Below are 17,256 nucleotides of genomic sequence, written 5' to 3' on the forward strand. Positions count from 1 at the left end.
TGCGCAAGGGCACTCACACTGTTTCAAAACCTGGCAGAGGATTTTGGGGTGCCCCTGGCCCCGGAAAAAATGGAAGGGCCAATGTCAGTTTTAACCTTTTTAGGCATAGAACTGGATACGGACACCATGGTGGCGAGATTGCCGAGACCCAAGGTGCAAGAGATGCTAGAATTTTTGGGAACAGTAAAAGTACTCCACAAGATCGACCTAAGGTCAGCACAGAAGCTGTTAGGCTATCTTAATTTTGCGTGCAGGGTCGTGAGGGGAGGAAGGACTTTTTGCAGGCGTTTAGGGCTAGCCATGTCAGGGGCGGTGCTGCCGCACCACAGGATACGCGTCTCTGTAGGTGTTAGGGAGCATATTAAAGTCTGGGAAACGTTTTTGGCAGATTTCAACGGCGTTTCCATGTTTTTCTGCGACACCAACACGGTTTGGCAAGTGCAAATTTTCTCAGATGCGGCAGGGGCCTCTGGTTTCGGGCTTTTCTGAGACGGGAGGTGGTGTGCAGAAACATGGCCGACACAGTGGATGCAACAGGGGAGGAGCATTGCGTTTCTGGAGTTTTTTCCCCTCTTGGTGGCCTTGGCGGTGTGGGGACACGAGCTAGCAAACAGAACAGTGCTGTTCCAGGTAGAAAACATGACTGTAGTGGATTTAGTGAACAGGCAGAAGGCGAGGGATCTCAGGGTGTTGCGTTTGTTGCGTCAGTTCATGCTCTGTTGCCTATCGCTGAATGTAATGTTTAAAACGGCACACATACCTGGGGTGTACAATGAGATTGCGGATTCCCTGTCTCGTTCACAGTGGCAGCGGTTTCGCACTTTGGCGCCAGGAGCAGAGCGGAGCAAGACCAAGGTCCCAGCAGACATTTGGGAGTGGGGGGAGTGACGATCACGGGACTGGTTGAGATGTCCCTAGCAGAATCCACTCGGCGGAGTTACAGGCTGGCATGGTTGGATTTTCAATCCTTTGAATCCTGTCACGGTCAATTTTGGTGTCAGAGAGCGGAGGCGTTAGAGTTACGCGCGTTGCGTTTTGTATTAGCACTAATCAAGAGAGGTTTATCACCGGCAACCATAGGTGGCAAACTGGCGGGGGTGTCCTTTTATGGGAATCTCTTTTTTGGGTGTGACCCAGCTCGTAACGATTTGTTGGGGAAAATGTTAAAGGGATGGGGAAGGGTTAGGTTGAGTACAACTAGACCAGCTAGAGAACCTATCACTTTTGACTTGTTACTAGAGCTTTTACATGTGTTGCCGGTCTGTTGTACTGACGAATGGGAGCTGGCTTTATTTAGACTATGCATGGTATGGATGTTTTTTGGGGCTTTTAGAGTTTCTGAGTTGTTGGGGGTAGGTAAGTACGTTGGAGTGAAAGTTAATGAGGTATATCTGCACGGGCACCGTTTGGGGATCTGGCTCAGGCACTCAAAGACAGATCAGTTAGGTAGGGGAAAATGGGTATGGTTGGACAGAGGCGGCAATCAGGCCGCATGTCCAGTAACAGAGTGGAGGCAATTTCAAGGGGTACGGCGTTTGAAGGAAGAGAATGGGGTTTTCAGACACGAGTCAGGGGCGAAGCTTACTAGTTTTCAACTGCTTCAGGTGTTGCGTATGGCGCTTAGGCGAACAGGGCGGCAGGCTATGGATTTTGGCACTCACTCGTTCAGGATTGGGGTGGCGACGGCTGCGGCACACCTGGGTTGGGACTGGGCTAAAATCAAGGCCATAGGGAGATGGAAGTCTAGGTGCTGCGAACGTTACGTGAGGCCTTAGTAATTGTTAGGTGTAGGTTACATGCAGGAAAGCAATTTAAAAGGAGGGGGGTTGGTGGGGGGGGGTTTGACAGAGAAGAGAAGTGCTTTTTGTTACAGCTCTTTTTCTTTTCAGGGTGCGTGTATGGACCACAGAGGGACAAGGCGACCACATGGCTGGTTGGACACTCATTTATACATTGGGCAGCAAAGTTCGCAGAAAGACAGATTTACGGTCGGGCTTTAGGGCTGCCAAGTGATAAACACGAAGTTATCTGGTGGGGGGAAAAGCGGCATGAGATGGGGGAATCTGCTGCCGTTCATCACGTCAACCATGCCGAACTGGGGCTGTCCAGACTTACTGTTGATTCATCTCGGGGAGAATGACCTCGTGAAATTGTCAGGAATTGTTTTGTTGCAGCACATGCAGAGAGATCTGGAACTCCTTAAGCAAATATTGCACGGTACTTGCCTGGTTTGGACTGAATTTGTGCCCAGAAGGGCTTGGAGAGGGGCGGTTAGGCATGGAGCCATAGAGCGGGCTCGCAAAAAGCTCAATAGGGCCATGAGGGTTTTTTGCTGGTCACAGGGTATAAAGGTGTTGAAGCATGGGGACATCAAAGAACAGGAGGAGGGTCTTTTCCGTGATGACGGAGTGCATCTATCACAGTTGGGGAGTGCCTATTATTTAACGGAATTGAGACTGCTGGTAGGAGATCTGTGGGGAGGGGACATGTGGTTAGAGGGGCAGAGGAAAGTATAAAAATAAAAATAAAAAAAATAAAAAAGAGAGAGAGGGGACACGAAGAAAACAAATGTGGGTGGGGCAGCACAACGCCAAATGGGTTGTGCTGGATGGCAGTAGATAGGGGAGGGTGGAGAGTCAGGTGCGGGCTTGGCCACCCTTCCAGGAGAAAAAGAACAAGGAAAAGGATCACAGCGTGGGGGATGCACGAAACAACTAGGGCATGAAAAGAAAAGGGGAGTGCATAGCGGAAAAAGGGGGGGGGTTTGAAGTAGAAAGATGAGCGGGAAAGGTTTAAAGGGGGGGATCTGTTAAAGTTGGGGTAGGCGTTTAAAGTTTAAAGATGTTATTGTTACAATCCTGTCCTAATAAATGACCTTTTACACTTACGACTGGTGTCACTTGTATATGTCCCGATGGAGGGGCCAGCGGAGATGAGACGCGCTCTAGTCTCCGCGGGCATATTCGGGACAGAAGGGAAGTGACATGGGGGAGTAGGGCAGGATATTAGGTAAGCGGGGGTGGGTCTTAGGTAGGGAATAAAAGGCGGCACGGGGGAGGGCTCTGCCTCTTCCGTGCCAAAACTAGTTAGGGAAAGTTTGGCCGCCCACCCACCCGGCAGGTTTTTTGTAGGAGTCAGTTAAAGTTTTTATTTTTAAGGGTACGTTTGTAGGAGGCAGGAAGTCCGGAGGGAGTCAGTTAGGGCAGGTTGCAAGACAGAAGAGTGGGAGCAGTAGATAGGGGAGGGTGGAGAGTCAGGTGCGGGCTTGGCCACCCTTCCAGGAGAAAAAGAACAAGGAAAAGGATCACAGCGTGGGGGATGCACGAAACAACTAGGGCATGAAAAGAAAAGGGGAGTGCGTAGCGGAAAAAGGGGGGGGTTTGAAGTAGAAAGATGAGCGGGAAAGGTTTAAAGGGGGGGATCTGTTAAAGTTGGGGTAGGCGTTTAAAGTTTAAAGATGTTATTGTTACAATCCTGTCCTAATAAATGACCTTTTACACTTACGACTGGTGTCACTTGTATATGTCCCGATGACAGTATATGGCCTGGGGCAACAGGAAAGGCCCTTTAGCCCTTGGCTCTCTGTATGCTGTCAAAACATTAAAGTGAACCATGGGAGAATTGAATGAGAGCACCTCCCGGTTTTATGATTCGGCAAAGAGACGTTCTGGATGTTGAATTCCTAATCCAGTTCAAAGGTAGCTGATTTTATAATGAGCCATCATTGTGGCACTGCAACTTGACAACCTCGGCATGCATAAGGATTGCTACAGCTGAGGTGTTGTGCCAGACGACGCTTATTGTCCTGTTGTCCTGAGGAGGAGCAATGGAATTTGAGTGTGGATCGAAAAGTCAACAGCATTTTAGGGATCATCCATAACTGATTTAGTCTAACAAGAACTGAATTTATACTGTACTGTGTATTCCTAAATACAGGGGATATCACTCGTTTGTGTGTGTGTGTGTATGTATATATATATATATATATATATATATATATATACACACACCAATACATATATATATGTATTATCATATTTTACTGTTCACACCACTTTATCTATGAGCACTGCGCTGCCTGCACCACTGCAAATTATAACACTTATCACAGGGATCTAAAGGAATATAACACTTGCATTCAAAAAGGCTATACTTGACTTTGTGTTAATAAGAATGTGCATCACAGGTGTCCAGAGACTAGTCCTGTACTGATGCTGAAATAAGATCCATGGAAGCACTATCCTGTTTCTACGCTGTACCCTGGTTTCAGAATTGGGCATAAATGGGTGTTTGTCCGGTGTACCATCAGCCATGTTGGCCTGTAATGTATACATCGCAACACCTTTCGAGAGCAGCAGGGGTATGAGGAACAAATGTCCCCTATGCCCCGGGTGTTGACACTAGAACTAGAACCACTGGCAACAGCCATATGCCAGAATAGCCAAATATAAGGGATAAATACTCTGGCAGGGGAGAACAGAGTTTTTCTTTATGCAGACGATATGCTTCTGACATTATCTTGCACCATAACTTCAATAAAAGCTGTTATGTCCCAGATATAACAGTTTTCAGTATTTTCTGGCTACCGTAGTAACTGGGTGTTGAGGCTGTCAACAGTAGCTTCATTAGGTTTAAATGGAGAGTCTTCAGACTGAGATGCCTGGGGACCGCAGTAAACAGGAGACTTGGGTGCATGATGTGAACCCCTTTTAAGACAGTGTGCCGGCTGGTGTTGTGGAATGGTCAAAACTTCAGTTCTCCCAATGGGGGAAAGTACAGATCACAAAGAAGAACTTTGCACCACATTTAAAATTGTGTATTTGCCATGATCCCATTAACGATCCTGGCAGCCATAAAGGAAGTTCTAGGTCACAGATGAAGCTGGCCAAATTATATACAGCCAATGACTATGGAGGGATGAGACTACTTACTGCATGTGTACATGTACTGGTTCATATCCCAAATATTCCAGGCAAAATACTTATTTCATGATACCACAGCTACACCCAGTTGGGCCCAATATAAAAAGGCTTTATTAGGAAGGACAGGAGAAATTAGTTCTTTATATTTCTCAGATATAACAGTGTTGGGGAAAGCAAACCCCATTTTCACTCCCTTCACTGTGCATGGCAGGTGGCGCACAAGAACTAATGATGGATGGCAAAGTACATGTTGGAGGCACCTATATGGAGCGACAGATGGATATGCATTGAGAAGGCTGAAAGTCACTGGAAAGACCGTGAACATTATTGTATAGTCACATCAGAACAGATAATCGCAGGGAGTAAGCCTGTAAACCAGAAGGGCATCTGAAGTTTGTGCTGTAGGCTCACCAGTTCTGGAGATACAGGCAGCTCACACATTGTCTTAGGAAAGAATTAGGCCACTCCTCAATGAACTGCCTACATATCCTATGCTCAAATGCTTACATTCTTGGAGAATATAGAAAGAAGTCATGTAAGGTCTCTATGGGGTTGTAACAACCCAAATTATTCTTGAACCCAGTGTCATAAGATCTGATGGACAGGTTGTAAATTGAGCACTTGGAAGAAGATTGGCTGAATTTATTGTGGATTAATGATAAATACCTTCGGAAAGCTCACTCAAAATATCAAAACTGTAAAGTATTACACAGATGACAATGGTCTCCAGCACATTCTACCATTTACAGTTTACTGGGTGTGTAAGCACCCAGACAGAGACACAAGTCACACTGTCTGTAAATGCCAAGTGCTGAGGCCCTACTGGATATATGTATGGAAATCCCTCAACAAACACCTGGAGATACAAGGCTCCCTACTTGGACTAACAGACTTTTTAAAAGATGCCACCCTATACCCAAAGCATACCAATCGGCACGAGATAGTTCTCAGCTGGTTTAGCAGTGGCCAAACAGGGATTACTGAGATTGCAGAGATTGGATAAAATCCGATCAAGTGAATTGTGGCTGTGAGATATGTTTAATATGGCATCCCCTGAGAAATGTTTCAACTGAATGATTAGATAGTTAAGTTTGAAGAAGTATGGGTCAGTTTTCTGAAGAAGTAGTAATGGGAGGTTGTTCATGTATTTTTTTCAGTATGACATAAATTCAAAGTTTACTGATAGATGTTATTACTATTAGTACTGTAACATTACCCCTCCCCTTTTTATCTTGCTATTTATTAACTCTTTTACTGCATTTTATTTTCTTACACTATATTATGATAGGTGCCTTGGATTCCCGTGGTTCTAAATAACTGCACGTTCTATATTGTATATTTGTACAGTAGGACACTACTGAAAAGTTTATGAAAACTAGGTGGTGTTTACACTTTTTTCTTTTTTGCCTACTTATCTAGTTTCAGACAATGTACCAGGTGTGCAACTGTAAAAGTGTGTATCTTTGGTCAGGTCATAAACTGCAAATGAAGACCTGATATATAATCTCACTTAATGTCTATATTCTGGAACACTGTACTTCATTCTCCTTTACAACCAAATACCATACAGTGTACCTGCCACTTTCTTTAACTCAGTGTAAACTACCAAAACATCCCACGTATCACTTTCTGTAGTGAGGTTGAAACCAATATCCGCAGATGCTAGATAACATCTGGAGAATTAATCCAGCAATTCTCCTACTTGATGGTAGGTGGTGCAGTGTAGCTCTGTGGTGACTCTGCATCACCCGGACAGTCATGGAACAGCTCTGCCTATAAATGCCACCACTGGGTGCTAATGTCAGTTGCTTATACCTTTCTCCTTCCGTTCCCTCAGATGCAGAGCACAGAGCAAAGTGTCTGATCTTCTAACTTTGGACCTTATTATATTTGAAAGTAGACACTCCACAGAATAGGGAGGCGGGAGGGCAACAAAGAATGTGCGGATTGATACAGTATCCACCGGAAACAGCATTAGCGAAGGCAAGTTATGTGTTCTTCTGGTGGAATCCTCATCTTCAGAATAGATATCATAGCAGTACCTCCCAACGATGGAAGGTCTGAGGAGTGAACTCGATCAAAAAGTTCACCAAAACAAGTGGGCAAAGGGACCTTCTTCCTAGACCTGACTGTCAAGGAAGTAGTGCTTTGAAAATGTGTGTACCAACTACTGTGTCGCAGCATGACTGATGTCTGTAACAGGTACCACTTGGGCCACAGGCCTTGTAAAAAACCTTGGCTGTGGTGGAATGGGCCCGCAGGTGTACAGGGGGCTGCTTCTTGGCTACAGTGTAGCACATTTTGATGGGGAGGGCTATCAACCTTGATAGGATCCCCTACTAAACGCCTTACCTTTATTTAAAGCAGCAGAACCAGCAAAGAGCTGGTCATCCATGTGATGAACCTGTATACAGTCAATGTAAAAGCTTAGCACTCTCTTTGGTCAAGGTGACTGGAGTCTCTATCATCTTTCAAGGGGAGAGGCAGTGCCAAAAACACTGGCAGAGTAATCGATTGGCCAACTTGGAACAAAGTCAAATCCTTTGGTTGGGAAGGTTGCCCAGGTCCTCAGCACCATCTTATTTAGAAACAAGGTGGTGTAGGGTGGTTGAACCTAAATCAGCAGCAGTTCACTCACACTGTATGCTGGCATAATTGCAATAAGGAAGACTTTTTTTAGTGTTATAAACCCAGGGGAACAGCTATGCACAAGGTTAAAGGGCATGCATACGAGAAATGTCAAGAACAAGCTTAGGTCACATTGAGGCATTTCAAATTGTTTGGGGGAAATAGGTGAGTCAGTTATTTTATGAAATGTATCACTAAAGTGGACCAGGACAGGTTAAAAAACAAAGGCTGACAAATAACCTTTACCTGTGCTCAACAAAAGGTCTTGCTGAGTTAATGAAAGAACAAACGAAAATACATCAGAAAGGTTGGTTTTTAAGGGGTCTGTGTATCAACTTTGATGAAGGACATTGGCCGCAAAGATTATATCAACCATCTTGGTTGGCAAGATGTAGGAGGCTGGCCTGGCTTGTAGTGGGTACCAAGGGGTACTTACACTCTGTACCAGGTCCAGTTATCCCTTATTAGTGTAGAAGAGGTGTTTCTAGCAGCTTAGGCTGATAGAAGGTCGCTATAGCAGAGCAGCTTAGGCTGAACTAGGAGACATGCAAAGCTCCTACTATACCACTGGTGTCATATGCACAATATCATAAGAAAACACAATACACAGATATACTAAAAATAAAGGTACTTTATTTTTATGACAATATGCCAAAAGTTTCTCAGTGAGTACCCTCAGTATGAGGATGCCAAATATACACAAGATATATGTACACAATACTAAAAAGATGCAGTAATAGCAAAAGGAAGTAATGCAAGCAATGTAAAGTTACAGTAGATTGCAATAGGAGCACATAGGTATAGGGGCAACACAAACCATATACTCCAAAAGTGGAATGCGAACCACGAATGGACCCCAAACCTATGTGAGCTTGTAGAGGGTCGCTGGGGCTGTAAGAAAACAGTGAGGGTTAGAAAAATAGCCCACCCCAAGACCCTGAAAAGTAGGTGTAAAGTGCACCTATATTCCCCAGAGAGCACAGAAGTCGTGATAGGGGAATTCTGCAAGGAAGACCAACACCAGCAAAGCAACCAAAGTGGATTTCTGGACGAGAGTACCTGTGAAACAAGGGGACCAAGTCCAAGAGTTGCGACAAAGTCGAGAGTGGGCAGATGCCCAAAAAATGCCAGCTGAGGGTGCAAAGAAGCTGCCACCGGATGGTAGAAGCTGTGGATTCTGCAAGAACGAAGAGGGCTAGAAACTTCCCCTTTGGAGGATGGATGTCCTGCGTCGTATAGAAGCTTGCAGAGGTGTTCCCACGCAGAAAGACCGCAAACAAGCCTTGCTAGCTACAAGGGTCGCGGTTAGGGTTTTTGGATGCTGCTGTGGCCCAGGAGGGACCAGGGTGTCGCCACTTGGATGAGGAGACAGAGGGGGCGCCCAGCAAGTCAGGGAGCCCTCACAGAAGCAGGCAGCACCCTCAGAAGTACCGGAACAGGCACTTGGAAGAGGAGTGAACCGGAGCTCACCCGAAGACATAAAAGGGAGTCCCACGACGCCGGAGGACAACTCAGGAGGTTGTGCACTGCAGGTTAGAGTGTCGGGGACCCAGGCTTGGCTGTGCACGAAGGAAATCCTGGAAGAGTGCACAGGAGCCGGATCAGCTGCAAATCATGCGGTACCCAGCAATGCAGTCTAGCGTGGGTAGGCAAGGACTTACCTCCACCAAACTTGGACTGAAGAGTCACTGGACTGTGGGAGTCACTTGGACAGAGTTACTTAGTTCCAGGGACCGCGCTCGCCGTGCTGAGAGGGGACCCAGAGGACCAGTGATGCAGTCTTTTGTTGCCTGCGGTTGCAGGGGGAAGATTCCGTCGACCCACGGGAGATTTCTTCAGAGCTCTTGGTGCAGAAAGGAGGCAGGCTACCCCCAGAGCATGCACCACCAGGAAACAGGCGAGAAAGCAGCAGGATCAGCGATACGAGGTTGCAGTAGTCGTCTTTGCTACTTTGTTGCAGTTTTGCAGGCGTCCTGAGCAGTCAGCGGTCGATCCTTTGGCAGAAGGTGAAGAGAGAGATGCAGAGGAACTCTGATGAGCTCTTGCATTCGTTATCTAAAGAATTCCCCAAAGCAGAGCCCCTAAATAGCCAGAAAAGGAGGTTTGGCTACCTAGGAAGGAGGATAGGCTAGCAACACAGGTAAGAGCCTATCAGAAGGAGTCTCTGACGTCACCTGCTGGCCCTGGCCACTCAGAGCAGTCCAGTGTGCCAGCAGCACCTCTGTTTCCAAGATGGCAGAGGTCTGGAGCACACTGGAGGAGCTCTGGGCACCTCCCCTGGGAGGTGCAGGTCAGGGGAGTGGTCACTCCCCTTTCCTTTGTCCAGAGCAGGGCTGGGGGATCCCTGAACCAGTGTAGACTGGCTTATGCAGAGATGGGCACCATCTGTGCCCATCAAAGCATTTCCAGAGGCTGGGGAGGCTACTCCTCCCCAGCCCTGCACCTTTTTCCAAAGGGAGAGGGTGTAACACCCTCTCTCTGAGGAAGTCCTTTGTTCTGCCTTCCTGGGACAGGCCTGGCTGGACCCCAGGAGGGCAGAAACCTGTCTGAGGGGTTGGCAGCAGCTGCAGTGAAACCCCGGGAAAGGCAGTTTGGCAGTACCCGGGTCTGTGCTAGAGACTTGGGGGATCATGGAATTGTCTCCCCAATACCAAAATGGCATTGGGGTGACAATTCCATGATCTTAGACATGTTACATGGCCATGTTCGGAGTTACCATTGTGACGCTATACATAGGTAGTGACCTATGTATACTGCACGCGTGAAATGGTGTCCCAGCACTCACAAAGTCTGGGGAATTTGCCCTGAACTATGTGGGGGCACCTTGGCTAGTGCCAGGGTGCCCACGCACTAAGTAAAGGTTAGACATATAGGTGACTTATAAGTTACTTAAGTGCAGCGGTAAATGGCTGTGAAATAACGTGGACGTTATTTCACTCAGGCTGCAGTGACAGGCCTGTGTAAGAATTGTCAGAGCTCCCTATGGGTGGCAAAAGAAATGCTGCAGCCCAAAGGGATCTCCTGGAACCCCAATAACCTGGGTACCTCAGTACCATATACTTGGGAATTATAAGGGTGTTCCAGTATGCCAATGTGAATTGGTGAAATTGGTCACTAGCCTGTTAGTGACAATTTAGAAAGCAGAGAGAGCATAACCACTGAGGTTCTGGTTAGCAGAGCCTCAGTGAGACAGTTAGTCATCACACAGGGAACACATACAGGGCACACTTATGAGCACTGGGGCCCTGGCTGGCAGGGTCCCAGTGACACATACACTAAAACAACATATATACAGTGAAATATGGGGGTAACATGCCAGGCAAGATGGCACTTTCCTACACAAGATAAATGCAATCAGTTGCCACCACTACATTTTCATACACAGAGGACTCAAAAGAAGGACTTGACTTTTTGCTGAGACGGGAGGTCCTCCTGAAGTGGAAACGTGATCAGGTGATAAATGCACAGTATTAGAAATGCTGGTTACCACACTCTTGTGGCCCAGTCTGGGAAAAATAAAATTTACATGGGCCTGTTTCTCAATCTTCCACAGAACTTAAGCCTGGATAAATAGCGGTGTGAATGTGTACAAGAGTTATTTTTTCCTTGTTCCTTGGAGAGAACTGCTGACACTGCATATTCATGACAGTGATGAATAAATATATTAAGGGAGTATCCCACTGGCTGAAGATGCCCTGCGCCACCTTGGAATGAAGACGTCACTTGTAGTCCACCATATGATGCCTGCTCAGTTCATTTGCTCTGGCATTCGAGGTTCACACCAGGTGGCTTAGTTACATGAAAGATGTTTGGTTCATACAGAAGGATAGAGCCTTGTGACACAAGATCCTAGGACCCCATTCAGCCCTGATTGTTGCAGTCCCAAAAGGCAGTCATGGCATTTGTGAGAAACTGAACCAGACTCTGTTTGGTGGTTGGCAAAAAGGGTTTTATGGCCTGGTAGATTGTGCAAGCCTCCAGAAGACTGATATGAGTCTGGCTCTCTAAAGGAGACTAGAGAGCTCTGATCTCCACTGCTCCCAGATGACCAGCCCCACACAGCAGTGACGCGTCTGTCACCACTGTGAACACTGGGTGGGGGAGAGAGAGTGGCCTGCCACAACTCAGGTTGGCATCCAACCAGCCACCACTGCTGATTGTGCACTACTCCCCTCGAGAGCTGAATATAATCAGAGAGACAGGCCTGATGCTGTGCCCACTGAGATCCAAGGATCCACTGGAGAGCATGGACATGATGCTGAAATCCAACGATATTAGGGGAGAATTGCGGTATTAGGGCAGGGTGTAGTCCTCAAACAACTTATAAGTTCAACTTGTCAAACTTGATGAATTTCCAGCCAGGTAAAATAATGCAGTATTGTGCCTCCTACCCGCTGGACATGAACCTGAAAAGGCAAACTAAAATGGCCTAGAAGCTGCTGCAGCAGGGCCAGAAGAACTGGAGTATTGTTATCCCTGCTGGTTTGAATGGTTCATGCTGGTACTATATCCACAGCCTCAAAAGTGCTAGGTCGGTTGTTCCAGTACAGGTTGACAGGGCTGGCAATGTCTAAAAGGTAACCATGGAATAGCTCTCTGAGTTTTTAGTACTGGAGGCAAAATTGTTTAACTTGTGTCAACAGCCCCAGAACTTGCTATTGCATGAGACTGTCCTTGAATCGTTCTAGTCTTTACTCTGAATAGCTTGGAAACTTCGAAGAGCACATCCAATAGGGTCACTTATACGTCTCCAGAAAATCCAGTTGATCTTATCCAGGTGTGCTTTCTGAGCCTGACAATGGTGTCAATCGCGTTGATGATGTAGTCTGTAATGATGATGTAGTCTTAAAATATATCTCCAGCTGTTACAAATTGAACTGGTGTCAGACACAGTTTATAGGTTTATTTCAGCTTCTGTCAGACTGTGCAGAGTTGTGGGGAAATAATAACTATTAAGTGTGGGTTCCTTTGGTGCGACTATGTTGAATGTTTTACCTCACTGATTGTGAATGATGTGCATTTTCATATGCCTGATAGTAGCTGCATTATTATACAGGGAGTGCAGAATTATTAGGCAAATGAGTATTTTGACCACATCATCCTCTTTATGCATGTTGTCTTACTCCAAGCTGTATAGGCTCGAAAGCCTACTACCAATTAAGCATATTAGGTGATGTGCATCTCGGTAATGAGAAGGGGTGTGGTCTAATGACATCAACACCCTATATCAGGTGTGCATAATTATTAGGCAACTTCCTTTCCTTTGGCAAAATGGGTCAAAAGAAGGACTTGACAGGCTCAGAAAAGTCAAAAATAGTGAGATATCTTGCAGAGGGATGCAGCACTCTTAAAATTGCAAAGCTTCTGAAGCGTGATCATCGAACAATCAAGCGTTTCATTCAAAATAGTCAACAGGGTCGCAAGAAGCGTGTGGAAAAACCAAGGTGCAAAATAACTGCCCATGAACTGAGAAAAGTCAAGCGTGCAGCTGCCACGATGCCACTTGCCACCAGTTTGGCCATATTTCAGAGCTGCAACATCACTGGAGTGCCCAAAAGCACAAGGTGTGCAATACTCAGAGACATGGCCAAGGTAAGAAAGGCTGAAAGACGACCACCACTGAACAAGACACACAAGCTGAAACGTCAAGACTGGGCCAAGAAATATCTCAAGACTGATTTTTCTAAGGTTTTATGGACTGATGAAATGAGACTGAGTCTTGATGGGCCAGATAGATGGGCCCGTGGCTGGATTGGTAAAGGGCAGAGAGCTCCAGTCCGACTCAGACGCCAGCAAGGTGGAGGTGGAGTACTGGTTTGGGCTGGTATCATCAAAGATGAGCTTGTGGGGGCCTTTTCGGGTTGAGGATGGAGTCAAGCTCAACTCCCAGTCCTACTGCCAGTTCCTGGAAGACACCTTCTTCAAGCAGTGGTACAGGAAGAAGTCTGCATCCTTCAAGAAAAACATGATTTTCATGCAGGGCAATGCTCCATCACACGCGTCCAAGTACTCCACAGCGTGGCTGGCAAGAAAGGGTATAAAAGAAGGAAATCTAATGACATGGCCTCCTTGTTCACCTGATCTGAACCCCATTGAGAACCTGTGGTCCATCATCAAATGTGAGATTTACAAGGAGGGAAAACAGTACACCTCTCTGAACAGTGTCTGGGAGGCTGTGGTTGCTGCTGCACGCAATGTTGATGGTGAACATATCAAAACACTGACAGAATCCATGGATGGCAGGCTTTTGAGTGTCCTTGCAAAGAAAGGTGGCTATATTGGTCACTGATTTGTTTTTGTTTTGTTTTTGAATGTCAGAAATGTATATTTGTGAATGTTGAGATGTTATATTGGTTTCACTGGTAATAATAAATAATTGAAATGGGTATATATTTTTTTTTGTTAAGTTGCCTAATAATTATGCACAGTAATAGTCACCTGCACACACAGATATCCCCCTAACATAGCTAAAACTAAAAACAAACTAAAAACTACTTCCAAAAATATTCAGCTTTGATATTAATGAGTTTTTTGGGTTCATTGAGAACATGGTTGTTGTTCAATAATAATATTAATCCTCAAAAATACAACTTGCCTAATAATTCTGCACTCCCTGTACTTATTATTGATGGTATGATACCCTGGTGAGCCTGTCCTTTGTATAATACCATCAAATAATGTTATTTGCAGCCCATAACAGGCCTTCAGAAATCAACTCCCCCACTCGCTATGGTGAGTCAGATTTTATCAGGCCAAGCTATATTTAGGGCCTACTCTGCTGTTCTGGGGAGTTGCCAAATAACAGGTGTTCTGTTCACTCAGAAAGTGAAGGAGCAATAAAGATGCCTTTAAGTCCTGTTTTTTCTTATCACATTTGCTCTGAGTTCAGAGGCAAAGGTCAGAAGTCAGTTTAATTATTGACTACAGAGTCCTAAGATTTTGTAAAGTGAAATGTCTGACCTGCTATACAAAGAGTATGAAAGAAAAGGCTGTAGGATATCAGATTTTTCTTAACATATTTAGATAGCTAATAAGTCAACAGTACAACATTTCAAACTATATTTCAGTATTTGTACTTCTGTGTGATAAAAAAATATTTAATAGGATGAAAACAAATCAGAACACTTTATTTGATGGTCTGCAAATGATAAATGTTTTCTGAAACCCATTTTTTTGAGTATTGTTAATATTCTACAAACATTTATCAGAAAAGCTGCAAGTTAGTGTGAACGGTTTTGGACATTTCAATGAGAAATTTACTGTCTGTCAATGATTGTGTGCTACCACATCATGCTTTAATAATATATTTATTAAACGTTAATATTTAAACATGAACTGAGAAACACTCCTGCCCCTGCCCTGATGGCAATGCTATTACCAAACTAAGAGGCAAGTCAGGGAGCATGTGTACCTATGTGAGCTAGATGCTAATTATACATGGAGTAAATGTTTAGTCTATTTAATCAAACAAGAGTTTTGTGTAGGACAGAAAAGCTGAACTCACATATTTGAACATGCACTTGTGCAAGAATGAAAAAAAGAGCTGCTCTGTAAAATAAAATATGTGCCTAGGATCACACAATCTGACACCAGTTTATAGGTCAGGTACATTTCATGTAGACCAAGTAGATTATTTAAGTTCTAGTAACATGTTTATGAATTTTCAAGGCCTGCATAACTGTTTATACTTACAGTGGAACCTGAACCATATGTCTGAGATACTAGCTTTACTGTAATTTCACATTGCACTTTGCAGTTATTTTTGCCTAATGTAATTTTAATTTGATGTATTTGTTTATGTACGGACCCTTTCTTGGAGCCATAAGTGTGCGGACATATTAGTCCTGATGAGGGTCACTGCACTGTTAGGTTCCACTCGTTTAAGTGCATAGGCCTGAGGGTATCCTAACATATGTACAGTAGTTGGTACCAGTTTTTGTAGCCCTCATGTACTTTATATAATCACTATTAACCTGCTATTCCCGGCACTGGTATTTTCCCCATATGTATATTGGTATTTCCCCCATATCTATTTCTTTGGTATGTGTGGACTATGTTTAAGGAACTGTCCAAGCATTCTTTTCAATGCTGATTGGTCTGTTTGCTACAATATTATTGATTTTATGTTGCTATCCCTTGCATTGTTATTTTCCCATATGTATGATTTTAACATGGCGAATTGTTTTTTTTTTAATTTTGACAAAACGTTTTTTTAAATGTTGATTTGTTTATCTGCAATGATACTACTGATCTTGATTTTATTCTGTATATAATGTATTTTATGCGTTTACAGTTTCACAACTGAATAAATATTTTATACTACGACTAGTACACAGCCTACTAGTACAGGTGACAAATGACTCCCACTCCTTACTGTCTTATGTAACATTTCCTATAGATTGATTTACACACGATTTATTGGATAGGTATACTGTGAGTAAGATATAAAATGCTCAGATACCTTACTGGTACGAGTGCCAAATGAATCATGTCAGAGAGGGTCTATGGGGGGAGATAAGTGGTGGAGCGTGGTAGTGAGGCAAATTCGTGGGGGGGCTTTTGGGGGAATTCAGAGGCACAAGCAAAGACTTTCGCACTGGGCGCTACAAATGCTAAAGCCAGTCCTGGTAACAAGTCAAGTAAGTACTCACCCCCAAGTCTTCGCGCACCGCTGCGTACTGCGCCTTAATGTGATAGCCTCGTCGCTCCTCCAGTGGCACGAAGGGCTCGCTGGGGTAGGTTTCACGCCAGAGCTTCAGAGCAGCGGCTTCGAAATCCGCCAGGACTCCGTCCATGTCTATGAGCACTCGCAGCTTCAGCGGGGCCGCCTCAGGCTCATCCTCCGGCTCCGCTGCAGGCTGAGGCGGTGTATTGGCGGGGGCTGGTGGTGGTAGAGCAGGCTGCGCGGCCTGGGCTGGCGCACCCTCGCCTGGGGCACCCTCGCCTGGGGCTTGTTTCCCCGCCTCGGGGATCTTGCTGGGCTTCGGCGTGGCCGGGGGTCCCGCCGGCCCGGTACCCTTGGCTGTCTGTGATGGACTCACTGCAGTCTTGCTCTGTGCCGGGGGCTGCTCGGTCTTCGACGGGGCATTGGTCTTCGACGGGGCACTGGTCTTCGACGGGGCACTGGCCGCTCGCCGGGACACCGCGGCCTCATTTTCGCACTCAACCTCCCTTGGAATCTCCCGACACTCTTCCTCCCTCTCGGGACACTCGTCCTCCCTCTCGGGGCAGGGACATTCCGCCTCACTGTCCAAGAGGGACAGAGAGTCGGCCATGCGCAGCCGCGTGTCGCTGTCGTTGTTCATGGCTGCCGTTTCACCTGCCCTCTGAGGTGACCTGGGGCCGCCACTGATTGAGCCGGGTGATGGGAGGGCGTCATAGAGCATTGTTTGACCGGAGGAGGGGGGTACACCACCGGGCAGGGTGGTCACCAAGAACACGGGACGTGGCGCAGGTGAACCGCCTAGGTGTTTGCAGGTGAACCGCCTAATTTCACGCTTAAGGCGTGCGGGTAACTGGAGGAGTAAACACAAGAGCCCATAGTACAGGTCCGGGATTGGGTAACGGTCACACTAAACCACCCCAATACGGCGAATGGATTCACAAAACGCACGAGCTAGGCCTGTGTGTGGCATGGCCCATACTGAATCTGCGGTCCCATTGTTCCTTCGGTAGTTGACGGATTTGAGTCAGGAAACATGTTGTA

The 17,256-nt window shown here is 45.9% G+C and overlaps 1 protein-coding gene across 1 annotated transcript in view; it reads right to left on the reverse strand.

The window, feature by feature from the left end:
• The window catches only part of NT5C (5', 3'-nucleotidase, cytosolic), a 334,183-nt gene extending 317,297 nt beyond the window's left edge, over window positions 1–16,886 (reverse strand). Inside the window, exon 1 of the mRNA XM_069202028.1 lies at window positions 16,202–16,886. Coding sequence (XP_069058129.1) covers window positions 16,202–16,855 — 654 coding nt within the window. The 5' untranslated portion in view covers window positions 16,856–16,886. The remainder of the gene's footprint in view (window positions 1–16,201) is intronic.
• Window positions 16,887–17,256: the final 370 nt, after the last annotated feature.

The sequence above is a fragment of the Pleurodeles waltl genome, chromosome 7 (assembly GCF_031143425.1).
Source record: "Pleurodeles waltl isolate 20211129_DDA chromosome 7, aPleWal1.hap1.20221129, whole genome shotgun sequence".
Taxonomy (NCBI): Eukaryota; Metazoa; Chordata; class Amphibia; order Caudata; family Salamandridae; genus Pleurodeles; species Pleurodeles waltl.